This window comes from Panthera pardus, unplaced genomic scaffold (assembly GCF_024362965.1).
Source record: "Panthera pardus isolate Hobbes unplaced genomic scaffold, ASM2436296v1 HiC_scaffold_8, whole genome shotgun sequence".
NCBI classification, from domain to species: domain Eukaryota; kingdom Metazoa; phylum Chordata; class Mammalia; order Carnivora; family Felidae; genus Panthera; species Panthera pardus.
The window spans coordinates 108015078-108040274 of NW_026527013.1; the positions used below are offsets into that span (position 1 = coordinate 108015078).

The window sequence follows — 25197 nt, forward strand, 5'->3', positions numbered from 1 at the left end:
TTGTGAAAATATACAGTTGTGGGTCTTTTTGTGTTATCAAGATTTGTGAATTTGGAGAGACAAAAAAATACACATGATTTAAAAATACCTATGACACAAAATTACATTTTGCAAAGCATTCTACGAAGTATGAGCCCTCAAAATTTAAGAAAAAGGATGGTCAAATTACCTACTAGTGTGAAAGAATACAGAACAAATCTGTTTTAGTGATTTTTTTTCACATTTTACTTTGTAGTTGCTGGAAAAGAGATTGCAATCTCTAAGTTGGAAAACATATTGACAAATCAATATTTAAGCTCAGAGAGCAACAAAAGAAACTTTAAAATGTAGACAAAATGTACAAGTCCTAATGAATTTTGTTTCTTCCAAAAATTTCACTCTTTTCAAAAAGTGTAAGATAAGAAAACTGAAGTTTGAAGGAAAAAGGAATGTGGATAAGCCTGACCTACCAAAAACAAATTCAAATTATATGTATTCAAGTTTTAATTGATAAAGAAACATTTTTTAATGTTTATTCATCTTTTGAGAGAAAGAGGAAGACAGAGCATGAACAGGGAGGGGCAGATAGAGAGGGAGACACAGAATCTGAAGCAGGCTCTAGGCTCTGAGCTGTCAGCACAGAGCCCGACACGGGGCTCAAACTCGTGAACTGCGAGATCATGACTTGAGCTGAATTTGGACCCTTAACCGACTGAGCCATCCAAGGTGACAGATAAAGAAACAATTTTAGGGGCGCCTGGGTGGCTCAGTCGGTTAAGTGTCCAACTTTGGCTCAGGTCATGAACTTGTGGTCTGTGGGTTCAAGCGCTGGGTCAGGCTCTGTGCTGACAGCTCAGAGCCTGGAGCCTGCTTCAGTTTCTCTATCTCCCTCTCTCTCTGCCCCTCCTCCATGCATGCTCTGTCTCTCTCTGTCAAAAATAAACGTTAAAAAAAAGGAAACAATTTTAAAAGAAAAGCTCATTTTAATTTTATTTATTATAGTTGACAAATCTTTAAAAAGATCATTAATATCTTGTTTAAATGATTGCATGCCTAAAACACAGTCTTTCAGTGTTTTCCCTTGTCTATATATCTGTGTTGAGACCTAAGATCTTCTTTTTTCCTATGTATGTATCTTATTAAGCATAAAGACAATTTCATTAAAATGTAATAAATAGAAATCCACAAGGTATGTTTCATATAATCAGAGCTCTCTAGCTGTAGTTTATATCATATAATACACTTGTACATATGCCCAATGATATAGCTGTATAGTAAATCTTTACAAGATCCTTTATGAAGTTCTATTGCTATCTCCAAGTAACAATGAGAAAAAAATGTTTGTATAAGGATAAGAAAATTTAATACTGCATTTTGACAAAGGTAATTATTCTAACAACTAATGTATATAAATTATCATTGAAGGAAAACATAATAATTTTCATATTGTTAGATTGCATATAATACATTATATAAACAAAGAGACCAGACAATATAACAGTTAATGTTTTTCTTTTTCTTTTTTACTTATTATGTGTCAGGCTCTGTACTGTTTTCTCAATCATAATTCATTTATACTTCATAATGATCTAACGTGGATTATGCTTTTGCTATTTGAATACTTCAAATAAGGAAAAACAAAGAGGAGGCATAACTTGTTCAAAATTATGCAGAAAATGGTAAACTAGGGTCTTAACCCTGGCAATTCGATTCCAGGTTCCCTTCCATTACACTGTACTTATAGAAGCTATCTCTGGGGGATGGGTTTAGGTGCACATTTCATTTTCCATCTTTTGCTCCTCTGTGCTTTTTCCTACAATATTTTTTTCTTACAAATGTTTTGGAATAAGAAAGATAAATTATTAATTTTTATATGAATGTTTCATCAATTCTTATAGCAGTCTCTCTCTTTGTACCTTCAGAATAAAAGAATTAAAAATTCCAAAAACTGCATAACAAAAACTTTTGTTACAAAGTGAGGTTAAAATGAGAAACCCATTTGGTTTTGAACAAATAGTAGAAAAATAACTTAGGAAATTAATCAAACTCCAAAAATCATACATTTTAAACTATTTTGACTTCTGTACATAATTTATAATTTCTAAAAACATGGAAAATATATTGTAATATTTTAGAAAGTTTTAGCAAAACAGTAAAAATATCTAGAGTACTTTAAATACGATCTTCAAAATTAGTGTAAGATTTTTAGTATGTAGTGTGGCTCTATGATGTATCACAATTAATTGTTTATTCAAGCTTGATCACCACATCAAAATGAAGAGATTATTATTCCCATTTCACAAACGAGGAAAATTAAGTGGATTAGAATCAGGTGTCTTTAACTCTAAATGTGTCCTTTTTTCCCCTGAGTAAACACTGCCTCTTCCTCAAGCCAATGAAGCTGCTCTCTGTATATTCATGAAATGAGAGCATTATTGTTTTCTCACTCAGCTAGTTTATTATTAGTGGACTGAATTGTGTCCTCCCAAAATTTATATGTTGAACTCCTAACCCCAGTACGTCAGAATGTGACTACTTTTGAAGCTTAGGGTTTTTTGTTATTTTGAGAGATTGGGGGGGGGGGGGGGGCGGGAAGGAGGAGGGAGCAGGGGGAGGGCAGAGGAATAGGGAGAAAGAGAATCTTAAGCAGGTCCCACGCCCAACATGGAGCCCAACTCAGGGCTAGATCTCACAACCATGAGACCATGACCTGAGCTGAAATCCAGAATCCCAAAGCTTAACGTACTAAGCCACCCAGGTGCCCCAAAGATAGAGTTTTTAAAGAGGTAATTAAGTTCAAAGGAGATTATTAGGGTGGGTCCTCACCCAGTATGACTGATATCTTTATAAAGGAGATTAGTACACAAACACCTACCAAGGGCAGATGATACAAAAACACAGGGTCCACAAGATAGCCACCTATAAACCAAAAAGAGAGGCCTCAGAATAAACCAACCCTGCTTACCTCTTGAACTCAGACTTCTAGCCTTTAGAGTTGTGAGGAAATTTTCTGTTGGTTTTTCTTACTACTTGAAGCAGAAAAATCAGAGTCCAGGTCTTTCACCTCCTTGGTTATATTTACTCCTAGTTTTTAAATTATTTTTGGTACAATTATTAATGTGATTGTTTTCTTAATTTTTCTTTCTGCCACTTTATTATTAGTGTATAGAAATGAAAAGGATTTCCATATATTTATTTGGTATCCTGCAACTTCCCTAAATTCATTTATCAGTTCTATTTTTTTTTTAGTGGAGTCTTTATGGTTTTCTATATATAGTATCAAGTCATCTGAAACTAGTGAAAGGTTTACCTCTTCCATATAATTTGGATGCCTTTTATTTCTTTTTCTTGTCTGATGGCTGTGGCTAGGACTTCTAGTACTATGTTGAATAAAAGTGGTGACAGTGGATGTCCTTGTCTTTTTCCTAACCTTAGAGGAAAAGCTATCAGTTTTTCACCACTAGGTAGGCTATTAGCTGTAGATTTTTCATATATGGCCTTTATTCTGCTGAGATACGTTCCCTCTAAACCTAGTTTAGAGGGACTAAACCTACTTTGAGGACTTTTATCATGAATAGGTGTTGTACTTTATCAAATGTTTTTTCTCAGTCTATTGAAATGATCATGTTTTTTATCCTTTCTCTTGTTGATGTGATATATCATGTTCATTGATTTGTGCATGTAGAACCACCTTGCAATCCCAGGAATAAATCCCACTTTGTCATGGTGAATGATATTTTAATATATTAGTGGATTTGTTTGCTAATATTTTGTTGAGGATTTTTGCACATATGTTCAGTAGAGATATTGGCCTGTAGTACTCTTTTTTTGTATTGTCTTTATCTGAGTTTTGTATCAAGGCGATACTGGTCTCCCAGTATGAATTTGGAAGCTTCCCTTCCTCTTCTATTTTTTGAAATAGTTTGAGGAGAATAGGTATTAACTCTTCTTTATATGTTTGGTCTAATTCACCTGTGAAGCCATCTGGTCCTGGATATTTGTTTTTTGGGAGTTTTTTGATTATTGATTCCATGTTATTGCTGCTAATGGGTTTGTTCAAATTTTCAGTTTCTTCCTTATACAGTTTTGGGAGTTTATATGTTTCTAGGAATTTATCTATTTCTTTTAGGTTGTCCAACTTGTTGGCATATAATTTTTCATAATATTCTCTTATAATCCTTTGTATTTCTGTGGGGTTGGTTTTTATTTCTTCTCCTTCATCTCTGGTCTTGTTTATTTGAGTTTCCTCTCTCTCTCTCTCTCTCTCTCTCTCTCTCTCTCTCTTTATGAGTCCGGCTAAATGTTTATCAATTTTGTTGATCTTTTCAAAGAATGAGTTCCTGGTTCCAGTGATCTGTTCCATTGTTCTGGGTATTTTTGTTTTGTTTTCTATTTTGTTTATTTCTGTTCTAACATTTATTATTTATTTCCTTCCTTCTACTGTATTTGAGTTTTGTTTGTTCTTTTTCTGGCTCCTTTAGGTGTAAGGTTAGGTTGTTTATCTGAGGATTTTTTGCTTCTTGAGGGAGGCCCGTATTGCTGTAAACTTCTTAGAATAGTCTCTGCTGCATGCAAAAGATTTTGCACCATTGCGTTTTCATTTTCAATTGTCTCCATGTAGTTTTTTATTTCCTCTTTGATTTCTTGGTTGATCCATTCATTGTTTAGTAGCATGTTATTGAACCTCATGTATTTGTGTTTTTTCCAGACTTTTTCTTGTGGTTGATTTCTAGTTTCATAACATTGTGGTTGGAAAAGATTTATGGTATGACTTCAATTTTTTTGAACTTGTTGAGACTTGTTTTGTAGCCTAACATGTGACCTATTCTGAAGAATGTTCCAAGCATGCTTAAAAAGAATGTGTATTCTGCTGTTTTAGGATGGAATGGCCTGACTGTATCTGTTAGATCCATCTGGTCTAATGTGTCATTCAAAGCCACTGTTTCCTTGTTGATTTTCTGTTTGGATAATCTATCCACTTATGTAAGTGGTGTGTTAAAGTCCCCTATTATTATCATATTACTATCGATTATTTCCTTTACATTTGTTATTAGATGCTTTATGTTTTGGGGTGCTTTCACATGTTGGGTGCATAAATATTTACAATTGTTAAATTGTTGGATTCTTTACTTTATGATTATACAGTGTCCTTTGTCTCTTGTTACAGTCTTTATTTTAAAGTCAACGCTCTTATAATAGTTTGAGTTCTTGCACGGTATGCCCAAACTGCCTCACATTTATGATACCCCTCATCTAGTGCAACTTTAATCCTTTCCCCTTGTAGCTCCAGCCAGAATGATCCTCCTTGCATTTCCTCAAATGTGCCATGTATCCTCTGTCTCAGAGCCTTTGAACTTACTATATCCTCTCTGCCTGGTATTCCTTTTCCCCAGAAGCATATGACTCATTCTCTTAAAAAGCTTTAGGTCTGGGCTTAAAAGTCACATTATCAGACAAATATTCTGGGGAATTCTATGTAAAATTGTGATGCCCAAACCTATCTGGTACTTTTCTATTTTTCCAAAACTGCTTTATTAATTTTACTGCACATATCACATCCTGACATTATATTAGTAACTTTCATAAAAATGTTTTGGATTTTGAGTACTATATATGCCAATAAAAGTTAAAGCATACAGTAGGTATTCAATGAGTATTTGTTAAATAATAAATAAATGTCACTCCTCTCCTAAAAATCTTCCTGGCTTCATGTTACACCCATAATAAATAGGCTGCAGGGTAAACTGGGGAGTGTTGCTAAGGTTTAATTTATCAGTTTTATTATTGCCAGTCTAGAGGATCCTGTATGACCAGAATCCTGTCATCCTCATTCTCTTTCTTCCAGTTCCCTAACGGTATTCTCCACAGATGGTTTCTTACTATTCCTCAAGTATGCCTAGCTGATTCCCTCCTTAGGTACTTTGCATTAACAGGTTTTTTGTGTAGAAAGCTCTTTCCTCAGATATCCCAAGGATGCCTTCTTCGGCTCATTTAAATTTCTACTAAAATGCCACCTATCACCTCTATGAATCCCAAGAGATGTCTTACTTGATTCCTGTATTCATCACCCTCTATCCCACAACACTCCTCACTACCTGGCATTGTATTACATATGTTTTACATCTGGATTTCCTTCCCTATTAAAATGCAAACTTCATAAAGACAGTGGCATTTATTTGTTCACTACTATATTCCCAGAAATTAGAAATTACTAGAATATAGGTTCTCATCTAATATCTGATGAACAACTGAATGCCTACTTCATAGGGCTGTTCTGGGAATTGAACAATATAATATGCTGCTTTATAATGTAAAGCACCTAGTCAAGTCCCTAGCAATGTAATAAAGATTAATCAATAATAATAGTAACACTTAACATTAACAATGTACAAGTCATTTTCCCCATTTAAACTTTATAAAATCCTATCATGGGAGCACCTAGGTGGTTCAGTTGATTAAGCTTCCCACTTTGGCTCAGGTCATGATCTTGCAGCTCATGAGTTTGAGCCTGCATCAGGCTCTTTGCTGACAGCTCAGAGCCTGGAGCCTGCTTCAGTTTCTGTGTCTCCCTCTCTCTGCCCTCTTCCACTCCTATGCTCTGTCTCTTTCTCTCAAAACTAAATAAACATAAAAAAAAAACCCTATCATGTGTATAGTATTATTCACATTTAAGAGATGAAGAAATTAGAACAGATTAACCTGCTCCAAATCTCAGTTAATAAGTGGAAATACTAGGAATTGAACTCAGGCAACCTGATTCCACAATCTATGCTTTTTAAACATTCTCTAATGGCTTTCAATAATAGTTGACTTTTAATGATTGGTATTGCTATTAATACTGTTACTATCATCATCATGAGGATTATGCATTTTAAACAGAATCTCATTTTTTTAATGCACGCTGCTTTGAGAAAAATTGATCAGTGCATTCAGAAATGTGCAAATTTAAGAGTAAGTAACAACGAGGACAATTTCTTTTGTCATTTTCTGTGTTTGTGCTATAATCATCATTGTACTTCACCTATTATAATTATTAAGTAATTATTAATATCTATCATCCATAGTAGAATGAACAATCAGTGACCAGATCTGTTATTAACAACACTATCTCTGGTACCTGGTATAGGGTTAATACAGAATAGGTGATCATTAAATATTTATTGAAAAAATTAATGTACAAATAGTTTATAATGGTAAAAAAAAGTCTCTAAGTTAGTTGATAATATTTCCAGACATCTTCACTTAGTTTTTTCTCTTCATAATTTTTTTCATAGTGCTATTTTCATATGATAACAATAAATTCAGTCACAATTACAATTGTTTAATAAATGAAAGAGGATAGAATTGCAGTTGATTTGGCTTCTTATGGTCTAGAATGGCTGGGATCAAATGTTTTGTTTGCTAATGTATCATATGCATTTGGTAAAAGACTTCTCCAAATTCTCCTTTTGAACAAAATTACTTGGGAAAAAATATGCTTTTCCCACATCATATTAAATGGAGTATCATTTCAGTTCAATCCTAAAGGTTACCCTAACTTAAGTTTGTCTCTTTTCTGCCCATTTTAATCACCCCTAAATCTTCACATAAGCCTCCATCATGCGTTCTTAGTGTTGGCATATTAATTAATTAATTAATTCACTCATTCATTTTCACTTGGTTCATGCACTTTTAAAGCATTTTTAATTCAAACTCCACAAAACTTAGAGATTAATAATGCCAATAAAATCTATTTCAGAGAGGTTAATCCTAAGGTTATGTGTGTGGTAAATAGTTGCACAAATAGTTATACAACTAGATTTCTTGAAACAAATTCCAGTGCTCTGTCTGTTATGTGACAGGCAAGTGTACTAAGTCCTAGCACTAAAGGAAAAATAAGGCACATGTCTTAAGCAGTCACAAGCTGACTAAGGCTCATAAATTAATCTTTAATCCCTCTTTGCCTTCCAGTTTCATTTTGATTGCTCATTTCACAGCTTTTTTAATCCCTGGAAAATATTACCAGAGCCATCCTCAAATGCTCCCAACTATTCCTGGAAATATTTCCTGGAAATATTTCCACACTTTAGTATCAACATTCAAAAATAGGCTGATGGAGATTCCTGAAACTCTTACCCTTTATCATCAAGCATATGATTTGCCTGTTTGATATCTCAGTGCATCCATACTTTCAACACCTGGATGATGGCTCAAATATTTGTTTCAGTTGTGCTTTTCATATAATACCTACATCTTGAATCTAACTACACTAAACGAAATTCAACTTGTAGCCTTGAGCATGACCACAACTACCCGTGATAAAAATAAGCTCTTTCTAAGAGGAAAGTTCCCTCAGATGGGTTTTTCTGAGGGGCAATAATGGTAATCTTTCAGTTCATTTTAAGTACTCCTATGGACAAGTGTTTACCATCAGACGTAGTGTTGCTTCTGTCATTAAAATGAACTCAGAGGAAAACGGTTGATACAGATGACATGTTTTTTTAGTAGAAAGTAATACTGAGAAACTGGCAAAACTCCCTTCACTGATGTTCTGAATGATCACTACTCCAAGGATTGAGAGAAAGGAAGAAATAACAGAAAGAGGTGAGAGGAAGGGCTGCAACTTAGGCAAAAACAGGCTGGACTTCACCCTCACTGATCCAATGAGAATAAAATCACAGTATATTATAAAAATATAGTGAAACATATGGCTCAAGAATGGATCAATGGAACAGAATAGAAAACCCAGAAATGGACCCACAAACATATGGCCAACTAATCTTTGAAAAAGCAGAAAAGTATATCCAATGGAATAAAGACAGTCTCTTCAGCAAGTGGTGCTGGGAAAACTGGAGAGCGACATGCAGAAGAATGAACCTGGACCACTTTCTTACACCATACACAAGAATAAACTCAAAATGGATGAAAGACCTCAATGTAAGACAGGAAGCCATCAAAATCCTCGAGGAGAAAACAGGCAAAAACCTCTTTGATCTTGGCCACAGCAACTTCTTACTCAACACGTCTCAGGAGGCAAGGGAAACAAAAGCAAAAATGAACTATTGGGACCTCATCAAAATAAAACTCTTCTGCACAGCAAAGGAAACAAGCAGCAAAACTAAAAGGCAACCAACAGAATGGGAGAAGATATTGGCAAACAAAATATCAGATGAAGGATTAGTATCCAAAATCTAAAAAGAACTTATCAAACTCAACACCCAAGAAACAAATAACCCAGAGAAGAAATGGGCAAAATACACGAATAGACACTTCTCCAAAGAAGACATCCAGATAGCCAACTGACACATGAAAAAATGCTCAACATCACTCATCATCCGGGAAATACAAATCAAAACTACAATGAGATATCACCTCACACCTGTCAGAATGGCTAACATGAACAACTCAGGCAACAACAGGATGCAGAGAAAGAGGATCTCTTTTGCATTGTTGGTGGGAATGCAAGCTGGTGCAGCCACTCTGGAAAACAGTATGGAGGTTTCTCAAAAAACTAAAAAGGGAACTACCCTACAACCCAGCAATTGCACTACTAGGCATTTATCCATGGGATACAGGTGTGCTGTTTTGAAGGGACACATGCACCCCCATGTTTATAGCAGCACTATCCACAATAGCTAAAGTAATGGAAAGAGCCCAAATGTCCATCGAGGGATGAATGGATAAAGAAGATGTGGTATATATACATACAATGGAGTATTACTCGGCAATCAAAAAGAATGATATCTTGCCATTTGCAACTACGTGGATGGAACTGGAAGGTATTATGCTAAGTGAAATTAGTCACAGAAAGACAAATATCATATGACTTCACTCACATGAGGACTTTAAGAGACAAAACAGATGAACATAAGGGAAGGGAAACAAAACTAATAGAAAAACAGGGAGGGGGACAAAACAGAAGAGACTCATAAATATGGAGAACCAACTGAAGGTTATTAGAGGGGTTGTGGGAGGGGGGGAAGGGATAAATGGGTAAGGGGCACTAAGGAATCTACTCCTGAAATCATTGTTGCACTATATGCTAACTAATTTGGATGTAAATTTTAAAAAATAAAAAAAATTTTAAAAAAATATAGTGAAACATACAGCAAAGAGCTACCAAAAGTAGGTATATTCTGGTATTTTTATTTTTATTATTTAAAACAAAATTTTAATGTTTATTCATTTTTGAGAGACAGAGTGTAAGCGGGGAATGGGCAGAGATAGAGGGAGACACAGAATCCCAAGCAGGCTCCAGGCTCCAGCCTGTCAGCAAAGAGCCCAATACAGGGCTTGAACTCACGAACCGTGAGATCATGATCTGAATCAAAGTTGGATGCTTAACTGACTGAGCTATCCTGCCACCTCTATTCTGGTCTTTTTAAAAAAAGAAACACAAATGTAGCCAAATTGAGGTCACTTATTCTTCAATAGAGACCACAAACTTGGTACTACCACAAAATAAAATAATTTCTAAGCAATGAACACTTGCTTATTTTTATTTAAACAGTGATGGAAATTAAAATGGTCTAAATTCAACCCCTGTTAGAAGTCAGAAAAGAATGAAAACAAGTGAAATTTAATAAGTCATATAGAGAGGCCCACTTAATCATAATAAAATTGTAGGAATGACTAAATAATTACACAAAAATCATGATCACCCACCCTTTTTAACTACAGAAAGAGATAAATAGACAGTGAACTAATTTACTTGTTGAGTAAAAGAGTTGGAGTTTGAGGGGATTGTATAAAGTCTTATTATAACAATTTTACAGATGAACTTCTTTATTTCAGAAATGAACTAAACTGTATTATAGCCTAAATGTGTAATCAGTGCCACAGCATAGAATGTTAAAGGTAGAGTCAGGATAAGCTTCAATTTACAACCTTATATACTATGTAGGGAAGCTGGCTTTATCAGTCAGAGTCTAATCAGGAGGAAAAAACACACCAGTAATTTGAGTAAGAAAAAGCTAATGTAAAGAACTATTAACTAATAAAAAAGCAGTTAGCTACTAAATGGTAAACGAGGAGTAGTTCAGTGGTACAGAAGTAGCAACTAGGGAACAAAACTATTGCCTAAGCACCTGAGGGAGAGTAAAAAATGCAGGCATGTATGAATTTAGAAAACCCCCTCCCATCCTCCAACAAGTCTGAGTCAGACATCTTTGGAGAAGCTATGGCTACTTCAGGAGCTCTGGTGGGAACAAAGGAACTTCCTAGAGCACACAGCCCCCAGAGGGTGTGTGTTACAGGCAATCCTCTGATGTGGTCCTTTGGAAGACAGAGGATCTTACCAAAAGGTATAGGCTACAGCTAAACCATGGTTACTACCAGGTTCCCTGGGCACCCATCTGCTAAGTACCTCATGGAAAAGAGCACTCTGAAAACTGGAAGCAAAGCCCCTTCTATTCTGGCCCTGGAGTATCCGTCCAATCTTTTAAACTGACAAAGTCTAATACCAAGTAAGCTTGCAAATATCTGTAGGGTCTACCTCTGGTAACACAAACGATACCAAAGAAGGATTTGGAGAAGAGGGGCAATAAAATTAATAACTGGTTTCTTGTTTTTCCGCCATCCATGGTTGTGGAAACTGATACAGATAAAATCTGTGTAATGTCACATGTTTATGCTTATAGTTACAAATGATAATTTCTTGGTTCTTATTTTCTAAATTGGGTTACCTTTTGTATCATTCTGACTTCAAGCTATTCACTAACAAATCATATAGGTGGCATTACTCATTAACTTTTTTTGAAGAATAATGTATGTAAACTTTAAGTACACAACTCAACATATTTCTTACAAACACATACACTCTTGCAACTATCATCCAAGATGAGATAAAATCTACTACCAGCACTCTGGAACACTCATTCTTACTCTTACTAAATAGTAATCATTTACACTGTAATGATTTTAATGTTCCCTTAAAAATCTTCACCCGATTTCTTACATGTTTAGCATAACTCATAGGAAATTCAAGGAAAAAATAATGCATCCTTTTGTATTGGAGACTAAGCATGCCAGAAGCTACTTTAAATTTGAGATGAATTTCATTTTGTCTTTTTACATTTCCTTCTTAAGATGTCAAGGCATTCCATAGGGGCACTTGTACCCCAATGTTTATAGCAGCACTCTCCACAATAGCCAAATTATGGAAAGAGCCTAAATGTCCATCAACTGATGAATGGATAAAGAAATTGTGGTTTATATACACAATGGAATACTACATGGCAATGAGAAAGAATGAAATATGGCCTTTTGTAGCAACGTGGATGGAACTGGAGAGTGTGATGCTAAGTGAAATAAGCCATACAGAGAAAGACAGATACCATATGGTTTCACTCTTATGTGGATCCTGAGAAACGTAACAGAAACCCATGGGGGAGGGGAAGGAAAAAAAAAAAAAAAGAGGTTAGAGTGGGAGAGAGCCAAAGCATAAGAGACTGTTAAAAACTGAGAACAAACTGAGGGTTGATGGGGGGTGGGAGGGAGGGGAGGGTGGGTGATGGGTATTGAGGAGGGCACCTTTTGGGATGAGCACTGGGTGTTGTATGGAAACCAATTTGACAATAAATTTCATGGAAAAAAAAAAGATGTCAAGGCATTCTATAGAAATTACTGTGTTACTCTTGTTTTTCTGTAAGTTGACAATAATTAGCAATGAATTTCTAATGATCCCAGAGGAAAAGGGAATGAAATATAAATAACACAATAGACTCAAATATCCTCCTGTTCCTTTGTACAGGAATAGAGATCAAAATCAAGTTTTTGAGAATAAACTCCTTCCATAACTTTAATGTGAGAAAATTCTACATGGATGCAAACCAAACAAATAACAACAAGAAAACGACAGCAAAAAACCTAGCAGCAATTTGGGTTACTAAAGAAATAATTTAAGTATATGTAAAAACAAAAAGTATATATTGTTTCTTCAAAACTCATAGCATTTAACATATCAACAAATGTGGAATGTGTTTTTATTTTATTATTTAACTGCAAGTAGTGAAAGGAAAGTAACACATTAAGTAGGAAAAGAGGGTATTTTCCTTATTATATTTTAGGACAACATTAGGATTTTAGAACTGTTCAAACTTCTCAGTTAAATAAACTTGACTAATTAACTAACGTTGGTTCAGTAACCGAAGAGTCTCAAGAAATTTGATATTAAAAGTTTTTCTTACTCCTGTGTACTTCTAGATTTCTAAAATTCCATTTAATATTTTACATTATTATCACAAAAATTTAAAATTTGACTACCATACTGAAGGTTGACACTTTCAACTACTAATTTATTTTTTTTTCCTATGAGCTTTCCATCACAAGTCAAAGATCTTTGAACTTATGATTAGACTTCATAGCCTGAAGGTGGTGAGTGTTTTTCCAGAAGGTTTTTAGATTTTTTTTTTAATGCCTGCTTCCACTGGATTTGGTTCAAAATTTTCTAATGGGAAGCATACTTTACACAGCCTCGATTCTGTGTATTTAATATATTATTTTACTTTATTGCTCTTCCTTAACTGGAGCACTTAACATCAACATATTTTTAGAAGTTTTATATTTGGTAATATTTTGTTGGTTCTTTGTTTCCTGTTATAATGGGCTTTTAAAGATTAAGCGAATTTGCAGATTTCCCAAACAAACACATCTGTACAGGACAGTGTGATATTAGAAGGCTCCTGAAATTAAATCATACAATATAAATGCTTTCTGCATTACCCATTTGCTGCATAGAAAATGAGGAAGATTGCCAATGGGTTTATTTTAGGGAGAAAACTACTATTTTGAAATAAAATACAAAGATTACTACATGACCATATTTTATTCCTAGTCATGTTCAATTTGGGAGTATCCTCTTGCTTTATACACAAGGAAATGATGTCAGGCACTGACATATTATTTTCAAAGACAAAGGTTATCACACACAAAATAAATAATTTTTTCTAGTTTATTTGTTCCTTTCAAATTGTTTTAATGAATTAACATTCTTTATAGTTTCACTGTTTACGCATGGTTAATGTACCAAACAAAAATAATGCTGCATTTAAAATTTCGTGCCTTAAACATAATGCTAATCTATGTCACTCCTATTTCCTCATCCTTGCTTGGGAAGGATATTTGGTCACCATCCTCCTACACACATTGCTTGGTTATTCACCCTGATCTCAGGCCTCTTCTTGCCATCCCCCAATTAATTTTTATTATTATTCCAGGTTTCTTCCCCTTCCTTCCTTCCTCCCCACACACTCAACCCAACCACCCACTGAAATCCTCAGTTCTACTCTTCAGTAGGTTTTCAAAATTAGCACATTCCCCCATTTCCCTTCAGAAATACGTTTGCATGCCTTCTTCCTCCTTAAAGACTATTTGCTCACCTTAGCTCTACAATCATTCTCCAACCTCTACTTAGTCCTACAGAGTTTAAGACTGTTTCCTGTCCTTCCATTTCCCTTTCCATAACAAAACATTGTTTGGAAAGTTCAGCCAGTAATCCCAAAAACCAAATTCAGTGGGCCAGTGTGGTAAGAGGGCTTTGTATTAGATAAGAAATTTTACAAAACTGTGGTAATACTGAAATGCATTATGGTTAGTGCCTAGATGATTGCAATTTCATTTGCAGTGAGGAATTACTGCCAAGAACTTGAATCACTCTTATGTATGACAGCACACATTACCCAGGATTCCATGCTGTTTCAGAGCTTTTCTGAATGACCATTGATAATTGTGACATGAAGTCTGATACTGTGTGTAAGAGTCTCTAGACTCTACCAAGCATGTCATAATAAGAAAAATGTAAGGTGGTATATTAAAAAGTAATGCTACAGCCATCACATTCTCAACAGTTTTTTTGCAAGTTAGGTACAAGAGGTGTGAAAAATGTATCTCTAATAATTTCACCTTTTAAAAAAAATTCAGATTTTTTCCATTTAAATTTCAAACTAAACTTTCATCATTAATCTTTATATACTTTAAGACAAACCATGTTTTTCACTTATTCATTCATTCAGTATTTATTGAATACCTGCTATGTGCCCAACACAGTTCAGCATAAATTATCCCTAAATTATCAATAAAACCTTGATTTGCAACTTACCATGGGCCATGCGATGGAACCAGTAGTAGCCAAAATCAACTCCTAAGAAAGTTAAATACCAAGTCCATGGAGAATCCCAAGGCAAAATGATGAGCCTGTAGTTCTCCCAGATATAAATGTATGTGGTCAGTTCGATGCTTCTGGAAAACAAACTGGAAAAATAAAATTTACAATGATTATACCACTTTTAAATGTAAAATTATAAAACATTTTAGGTAACATTTAAAAATTAATGTATTCATATATAAAAATAAAAGTCTTTCTCTCTTCTTTTTTTCTCACAGTTCTATCAGACCTTTTAAAAGGCTCAATTTCCTTCGTATCAAAATGTTCCATGAGATACTTCCTTTTGTTTCACAGTTATCATGGATGCCAGCTATTTGCACTCTCGATTTCATGGAATTTAGGATGCCATTCCTTTTTTCTTCTTTTTTTTTTTTTGTCTCTTAAAATACTTTCATAGAAACCATACAACATAAATATGACAAAACTACAACTTATTTTCTGTGACTGTCATTTCCAAATCTTAATGAAGAGCACAAGAAGGGTGCTTTTTAAAGGAAGTTTAAAAGGTATAAAGTTTAAAGGGGACTGCAGAAATGCCTACTGCCTTAGATCAAAGTTGCTTCTGGCTAACTACTGTCTATTTCTCTTAATTCCCTTCTTCTCTCTTTTGCACACAGACTTATACACATACTCTTATGTTATTAGATGTTATACTTAGGATCACAAATTGGATTCTCAAAGAATTTCAATAATTCTTGTAGTAATATAAACTATAACTCTAAAGATGTAAGAGAATAATCTTTCCCTAGAAATAATGTATAAAAACTTAGATACTACAATGAGATGTCACATCACACCAGTCAGAAAGCTAGTATCAAAAAGATAAGAGATAACAGGTATTGGTGAGGATACAGAGAAAGTGAACCCTCATGCACTGTTGGTGAGAATATAAATTGGTGCAGCCACTGTAAAAAACAGTATGGAGTTTCCTCAAAAAATTGAAAATAGAAATGCCATACGATCTAGTACACCTACTGCTAGGTACTTACCAAAGAAAATGAAAACACTAACCTGAAAAGATATAAGTACCCCTTTGTTTATTACAGCATTATTTTCAATAGCTGAGATAAGGAAACAATCCAAGTGTCCATCAATAGATGAAAGGATAAAGGAGACGTGGTAAATACATACAATAGGATATTACAGTGTCATCTGAGATCTTGCCATTTATGCCAACACAGATGGACCTAGAGGGTATGATGCTGAATGAAATAAGTTATACAGAGAAAGAGAAATGCTACATGATTCCATTTATATGTGGAATCCAAAAAACAAAATAAAAAAAAAGAAACAAAAACAAAAAAGGATTAATAAATACAGAAAACAAACTAGTGGTTGCCAGCAGCAGGGGGGGGGGGGAGGGGGGGGAGGGGGAAAGGTGAAACTTCTAGTTATAAAATAAATAACTTGCAGGGATGAAGCTACAGCATAGGGAATATAGTCAATAATATTGTAAAACTTTACCTTACAACAGATAGTAACTGCATTCATCATGGTGAGTACTGCATAATGTATAAAACTATAGAATCACTATATTACACAACTAAAACTAACATGACACGGTAGGTCAACTGGAAAGCTACTAAAATTTTTTTTAAAAATCTAGTTAAAAGAAACAACTTTTTTTAAAAAACCCAGACACTGGAATATGGTTTGCCACCTATGCTACCAAGCTTCTATAAATTCTTACCAAGAACGTTCCAAAAAATATATAATATACTTCAATTTAATTAAGTGTAGCATTTTCTCTTGAAATTGTCTGTAATCAAATTTAAGTTTAGACTAAAGATAATCTTTCCTGTATCACTTCTATAAATTTGGTTGAAGTGACTTTTTCTTTTATATTTATTATTAATATGTAAAATGAATTGATCACTCTAATAAAAATTCACTTATAAACTATAAACAGATGAAGAAATTGTTAAACATTCTAATTTTAAATAAAAGCTGAAGAAGCAGCTCAAATTAGTATATTATTAAATTCACCATTTTAATAGTATTTCCCTCTACACAGTGAGCATCTATGAATTAGCATGTAACTGAGTCTTTTGAAGATATGGGCCTTTAAGTTTAATCTACTTTTGACTTTAATTATGATAGGATTATAACTATGATTTAATAACTTTAAAATTGTCTCCTGTTGAATACTTCAAATTATTAGTTAATCTGTAACATAGAACATTAGGTCATTCACAACAGCATTAATATAAATAATGAAAAGAAATGTCAAATGCCTACATTTTTTACAAACTTTTTTTTTTTTTAAAGAGAGGGAGGAAAAAAAAAATAAATAAAAAAAATAAAGAGAGGGAGGGAGGGGGGCAGAGAACGGGAAACAGAGAATCCCAAGCAGGATCCATGCTATCAGCTCAGAGCCTGACATAGGGCTTGATCCCACAACCAAGAGATCATGACCTGAGCCAAAATCAATATTTGGCCGCTTAAGGGACTCAGCCACCCACATGTCCCAAAAGCCTACATTTTTGAAATGACTATACATTATCAGATCTTAAAACCCATTTTTTTCAATTTGAGATTATTGTTAGTTCTTTAATTGTCCCCTGTATGTGAAGAGTTAGGAGAAATCAAAAAAGTGGCAAATCACCCTATATTGGTGGGTGGTAGGTTTCTTTTTTTTATTTTTTAAGTTTAAAAAAAATTATTTTTTCAAAGAGCAAAGAACCCGGGGAGGGGCACAGAGAGGGGGACAGAGGGTTCCAAGAAGGCTCTGCGCTGATAACCGTGAGCCAGATGTGGGGCTTGAACTCAGGAACCATGAGATCATGACATGCAATAGACTGAACCACCCAGATGTCCCAGTGGGTGGTAGTTTTCAAAAGCCAAGAAACTTACATAGAAGGCTTTGGCCAGCCTCAATATCAGCAGATCTCTATTCCTGCCTGCTAAAATCTTAAAAGTTTATATAGAGCTCTTTCTTTTTTTAATGTTTGTTTATTTTTGAGAGAGAGAAAGAAAGGGAGTGTGAGCAGGGGGGTGGGCAGAGACAGGGTGTGGAGGATCCGAAGCGGGCTCTGTGCTGACAGCAGAAAACCCAATGCGGGGCTTGAACTCACTAACCATGAGATCATGACCTGAGCCAAAGTCGGACGCTTACTTGATTGAGCCACCCAGGCACCCCTGCATCTCTTTCTTTTTTAATATAATTTATTGTCAAATTGGTTTCCTTACAACTCCCAGTGCTCATCCCAACAAGTGCCCTCCTCAATGCCCATCACCCACGTCCCCCTCTCCCCCATGCCCCATGAACCCTCAGTTTGTTCTCAGTATTTAAGAGCTTATAGAGGTCTTAACAGGGTTCAGTCACGTATTCAGTCCAAATGGTCTCAACACCTTATTCTTCAAAGGTTTCATCCTTAAAACAGCTGCTAGTATGACAATAGTAGCAGATTATATATTCCAAGGACAGGGAGATGGTAAGGAGACTCTGATTGCCTTAGTCTAGCTCAAGAGTCATCCAGTGAAACATCCTCCCAATAACCTCCTCTAACAATTAATTATATGGCTAGAAAGAGCAGTTTTGTCCCTGAGGGTGAGTTCTTGATCCAAGGGAACTGCCTATGCAGAACTCCTGTCACACCCAGCCATGTCTTGCATATTTCAGAATCCCAATCAGAAAAGCTCTGAGACTACTTGCAGGACCTTCATGGGCCTTTTTCCTGGTCGGGTCCTCCAGAAGGCCAACCTATGCAGAGGTGTAGACTACTAGACATGACAAGGTAATCCAGAGTGACTTTTTCTAGATATGCAGACAGAGCTGGGACAAGCATTCTGGGATGGTCACATACAAGTGTTTGTCATCCATCATGAGAGAATAGGCCATGGGCCAGGGACTCCCACACTGTTCTGAAACTCTGAGGAATCCAAAATCTCAATATATAAAACTTGTCTTCCAATTTGTTACCCAGGTTATTTATTACATTGTTCATGGCAAATTATGCTCAGAGACTAATCATTTATTTAAGGCAGGTTTACTGTGGGATTTATAATTTATAATAACAATATTTCACAAGCCAGTGGCATATAGGATCATGCCTCTTAATAAGCCGATAAAGAAATAAAAATTCCAAACCAATGGTAGATTAATTACACTCTTGTTTTAGGCAAAGGGGAGATGGAAGAAATGAAGCCCAGATTTAGTGAAGGTATGCATTTCTATGGGTTGGTTATCAGAAGAGTTAGCTTAGTCACCAAGAGCTGATGTGTAGCTGTCAGCACAAGTTGAAAGGCCCTTGTTGCTAGAGCACAATGCTGGCAGAGCAAAGGCACGAGTGTTGGTGGGCAAGATGATTTCTTTCATGGGGCTGCCACACTGTTTTCACCACTGCCAGCAAGAAGCAGCCTTGTCATGGCAGGAGGTATTGTCCCAGGGTCTTAAGTGAGCTATGTAGGTCAGCAAAGAACAGCTTTGCCAATTTGCAAGTAGCTTGAACAATTTTCTTTAAGTCCTCACAAAGTCTTGCTTTTTAAACTTTAAACATCCATTACATCATATGTTCCTATCAAAAGCATTTAGTAGCACATTATGATGGCATTGTCCTGACAAGGCTTCCTCAATGTAAAGAAATTCATTCCTTAGATCAAAGCAACTTTGCTTGAGCCATGTTGAAATCATAACAAACTAATACACAATATTTATCAAGGTGGAGGATAGGATTCAACAAATCATTCAATAAATTTGAGAATCTACTAGGTGCCAGGTACAATAGGAGATTGGGAGGACACACTGGTGAACAGGGCAATCAAAATTACCTGCCTCATCAATGTCCCATCTATCCAGAATCTTCTTTTTTTTTTTTTTTTTTTAAAGGTGCTATCTCCCTAGTCAGTTCCACAGACAATTGAAATAGGCTTTGAAGATACTAAAATTTCAATACAAGAAAGAGGGTCCCTGGAAAACTTCCACTTGCAAAACAAAGAGAACCTGCCTATAATTGAAATACTTCTTTATTTCCTGTACAGGTGCCAGGTCTTGAGCAGACACCCAATTTATTACTCTGTCAACTTACTTATTAGGGTTGACACAAATCGAGCTGAAATATGCCTGACATTCTACAGTCAATACTTTTTTTTTTTTCACACTTTAGCAAGAAGCCAAACCTTTCCCAAAGCAAAGGCAAAGTGGGGAGAAGCTATGGGAGTTAAATTCCCTGCTTTCTATCAGCAAGATGAATATGATCCTCTTCCATCATAGATGGGGAAAAACAGCAATGGAGTGCCCACAACTAAAAACAATTCAGCAAAGGGATACAGCTGGGAAATGATTACCAAGCTCTGGAAAGCCCTTGATTGCAGGAAATAGCACCTACATTTTCAAAAATGTTCCCACCAGACCTTGAATCATAAACCAAAGCTCCTTCCTCTTTTTCTTCCCAACTCCTCAGTCCTCTCCCAGGCCTGACCCCCAGCGTATGACTCTGCACTGTGGAATTCAAAGCAACTCTCTAAACTCCATCCTGTGGGAAGAGACATATGTAACATGTATGAATGTAGTGAACTTACTTTATCAAGTGGAGATGAAATCTGGGGGTACCACAGGGGCTTTGCATAACCAAATAGGAGATTCCTTTTACTCAGTAAGTTTGAATGCAAGATGAAGTAAATGGTCTAAATACAAGAAGGCATTAGAATCCTCTAATCAACAACCTGCATTTACAGGGGCTTTCCTCTCAGTCTTTTTTCTTCACAATTTCTCCCCAAATAGTTATTTTCTCTTGCATCCGAGGTATGCCTTTAGTAAAAGAAAGTTAATGTTTATGCAACATTTCTCTTAAAACTAGAAATTTGCCCTGTCAATGTTTAGTTGCTGTAAAATCCAGCAAGTTACGAAATTGCTATCCCAGGACTGATCCTGAATTTTTTAAAGGATGAAATTCATTTAAAATATTGAGATTAAAAAAAAGTCAACACATTGGAATTAATATTAACTAAGGATTGCAAATTACAAAGCTGTGCAGTTCTCAAAGTGATCTCAATTCGAGAGTACCCATCATCAAAAGCAGAAAGGTAATGTTGAGCATGTTGTCCACCCGTCACTATCTCAGAGCTAATTTAAGATATGCGAAAATTTGGATCAATGGACCCTAAAATTATCTAATTTTCAAATACTCCCATGCTCTAATCATCGCTCAAGCAAGTGAAATTTGATGTAATGATCTTATTATAAACTTAAAATTTCATAAACGGGTTTCAGAGTAAGTGAAATTTTGTACTCAGGCCTTACAGACACCTGCCAATTTATACTAGTTCATTATTGCCATCAGAGCTGTGTGTAAGGTCTGATTTGGCCAGGTAATGCAAAATTGAAAGAAATCAATAAGGTATTTTTTGTTTCTAGTAATTTTGTCTTGTAAATCAGAAAATAAACTAACATTTGAGTGAGATCATTCTACATATCTTTACAAGCTTCAGGAAGTTAGAAACAAATATATTTAGACTATATATATTTTTTCCAAAAATAATTATTGTTTATTTATTTCAAAATCTCTTAAACCTAAGCCAGGACCTTTCCCTATCTGTAAAGCTACTGCCCCTTTTGCTCCATCTAGTGGAACATTGACTTTTGCTCAGTATTAACAGAGTACATAATACAACCTCTGCCTCCTAAAGACAGATAAAATTTGTACTGCTAGTTCTTACTCTGAAGTGAAATTACATTTATGAAGCAGTCATTTCATCTCTTTCTACAACAACAAAACCATAGACTTTTATAAGCACAGTATAGTAAATTTGGAAGAAGCAAATTTGCTACATTCTTTACTTTGCAAGAAGTAAACTACTTGAAGTAATTCAATTTCTCTACTGAATAAGTAAAAGGAAGCTTGCTTGCATCATTAGGGAAGGTTAGTCTAATAGCAGTCTCTGAAGTTCCACAATTAATAACAAAGGCAAATTCTGTTCATAAAGTTTGAGGTAAAAGTTAAGAGGAAACGAGGCATTTTCTCTAGCAAATATAATTAACAAACCAACACATTTTAAAAATGTATTTTCTTCACCCAAAGTGTTTTTTTTAATAATTTTCAAGGTTGATAAGATACGTTAATATTAATAACAAAATAGCACTATTAACATTACATATATGCATTTATTTCTTATTCTGGGTAATGAGTAAATGCTTATTAAAGTCCTTATCCAAAATGACAGGCACTTATTTGTTAGAAGTCTGATGTCGCCAAAGGCAATATTGCTTCTGATACTATAGTCTAATATAAAAACCCAGTACACAATTTTCCTTTATTCTCCAATCCCACCCCAAGGAGTCAAAGTATTTTAAAGAAGTTTAATTTCCTCCTCATGAATTTTTTTTTTTTTTTAATGAATTGAAACTTTCTTGTCAGGAATGGAAAATTCCATGGCAGTCATGGCCAGTAAAACTGTGCATATGTATGGTTGAATATTGTGGAGCTAGCTCCATAGTAAAAACTGGCAATGACCCATATGTATTAAAAGTGGAGTGTCCCCAACTTATTTGAAAATTTACCTACTTAAATTATCCTCCAACCTATTGCAATTTGATTTATAATCTGCTGTTTCAACAAACTAAATGAACCCATTAAAAACAAACATACTGTAGATATTTATATCGGGAATAAAATTTCTCCGGGGAGGATGCAATTTATGGAAGCAGAAACATTGGAAGGAAGTAACAAATTGAGGTCCTGGTTTTCTAATGAAGAATTGGAAATTGAGTTCTGCTCAAATAAGCAGGAAAAAAAAAAAAAGAGATGTGATTATTTTTCACTCATTAGCATTTAGGTCAGTAGCAGGATATTTCACAAGTTTTAGATAGCTTTTTTTAAAAATAGATTTAGTAATTATTTTGTTAAGTTTAATTTTTATAGTCACATATGCAAGTCATTGATAGAAAGGCAGATTATCTACATATGCTACCCTGCATTTAATTATGATAAATACAAATTATCTGTCTATAACTTCAGAACTTGATTCTAATGAGGAAGAGTCTGCCTACTAGATTCCAGAAGAACAAAACAGATGCAGGTCTGCCCAGAATCTGGTTCTTAGGACAGATGGACTTTTATTGCACGTCATGGTCTGTCTGACAGGCTTATAAACAAGATATAATCTTGCCTATGATTAATATTTTCCCTTACATAAATATTTGAAAGACACAGCATGTATCTTTTCTATCAATATGTTAAGTATGCTACTACCTTCAAGATACTTTGAATTTTATGTAATAATGAAATTGACATCCTCAAACAAACGTTGTTTTTCCTCAAAGTCTGCAAACAGCATTTCCATTACATGAATGGCAAAGTGGAAAAACATGTTCATGGTTTCACTTTGATTTCCACAACCTTTTGTCAGAGGCCACATGCCTACTTGGAATTATTATCCAACATGTAATTACCTACAAGCAGATTAACGAATGGTATACTACCATTTTTTTCACAATAAGGTATTTTAAGGATGTGGCAAGCCCCTGTTGCTGGTGTAGAAAATGAAATTAGTCCCTTGGAGAGGATATAATCAATGCCGTGTTAATCTAACCTTCAGCTGTTAATGATTTGCACGAGGATTCCCCTTGACGCTGAAATATTGTTTTAAGAGTTTCTGTTAAATCCCCCTTTTTGTCTTTTGCCGAAAGGGGATTGAGTGGAGTGGATCCTGTGGATCAGCTTTTCTTCTCTGCTTGTGTGTGTGTGTGTGTGTGTGTGTGTGTGTGTGTTTAATAGGAACAAAATACATGAAAATATTTTTACATTTCTTTTTCAAATAATCTGCTTTGCTGAAATGTTGTAAGTAGAAAGTTATGAAAAATAAAGTCCTTGAAAAACTTACAAAATTATCCACAATTTCATAATTTAGAATTGCTGTTCAAACCTACAGGAACAACAACAACAACAACCAATTTGCCATTCCTTTTCAAAATACAATTATGGAAAAATATGCTCCACATTCAAGTTCACAGCATTTCACCTTTCTTTCAAAGGGCACCAGGGCAAAGAACTAGTGTTAGCTTAAGGAGTGCTGTGGGGAGTGGGATGTGAAGGAAAAGAACTGTGTGTTCCATCCTGGAAGGACTGCATTGTTTTGGTCCTTCTCACTCTCTCTCTCCCGTTCTCTCCCTCTCTCATCTTCTCTCTTTCTTTCTCTCCCTGTCTGCCTCTCTCCTCCCCATCTCCCTCATCCTTTATAGATATAAAAATCTATATCATATATACATATATATATGATACTTGTGTATCCTGTTAAAATTCCATACCCTAATCCTCAGTGTTGCTGAGCAGATTTATGCAGTATATATTTCTAGTGGTTATCATGTTATGATAAAAGAATAATCTAATTCCACTTGTGGCCACAGCCAAATGTGAAAAAGTAAAACTAATGCTGACGCGTTCATACAGCTCCCTGATGTCTCCCTGAGCTCTTAATAAATTCGTTCCAACTCAACAAAATATGTGATCCCCAATTGTACCTTCAGGGTACCTCTCAGTTATCAAGTTATTCTTAAAGTTCATTAGTTGTTGCATTTCCATGAACTCATACACTTAACTTCTTCAGAATGAACTACAGTAAACAACTGGCTTGTTTTCAATAATCAAATCTACATGTCCTTTGAGTATGTTGAATGTATTTCTTGTTCAGTTTTGTTCAAGGGAGACAGAAGATAGAGGAAATTATGTATAATGGTAAACTCTTATTTAGCGTATTCTGGGAATTAACTACAAAGAACTCGAGATATTTTCCTCTGACAACAACGTGCACACATAAGAGTAGTTTTTCAGACATTATTATGATGATTATGATAATGATGATTATTTTATACCCATTAGCCTACTTTTCCATAGTAACACTTATGAAAGAAATTTTACTTTTAGGTTCATTGTTATCTAAACAATTTTTACAATTACATGAAATTATTCTACCTTTTCTTGAATATCTTTGCATTTTCATTTTAAAAAATCCACCTTGGGGGATACCTAGGTGGCTCAGTTGTTAAGCATCTAACTCTTGGTCAGGATCTCAGGGTTTCGTGAGTGCAGGTCCTGCGTTTAGCTCTGTACTGACAGTGCAGAGTCTGCTTGGGATTCACC

The 25197-nt window shown here is 35.1% G+C and overlaps 1 protein-coding gene across 6 annotated transcripts in view; it reads right to left on the reverse strand.

Moving 5' to 3' along the window:
• Positions 1-25197, reverse strand: part of AGMO (alkylglycerol monooxygenase) — a 387401-nt gene that overhangs the window by 306546 nt on the left and 55658 nt on the right. For all 6 annotated transcript variants that reach the window (XM_053896924.1, XM_053896923.1, XM_053896922.1 and 3 more), the window contains one exon: positions 15056-15207. In XM_053896924.1, the coding sequence (XP_053752899.1) occupies positions 15056-15207 (152 nt within the window). The remainder of the gene's footprint in view (positions 1-15055; positions 15208-25197) is intronic.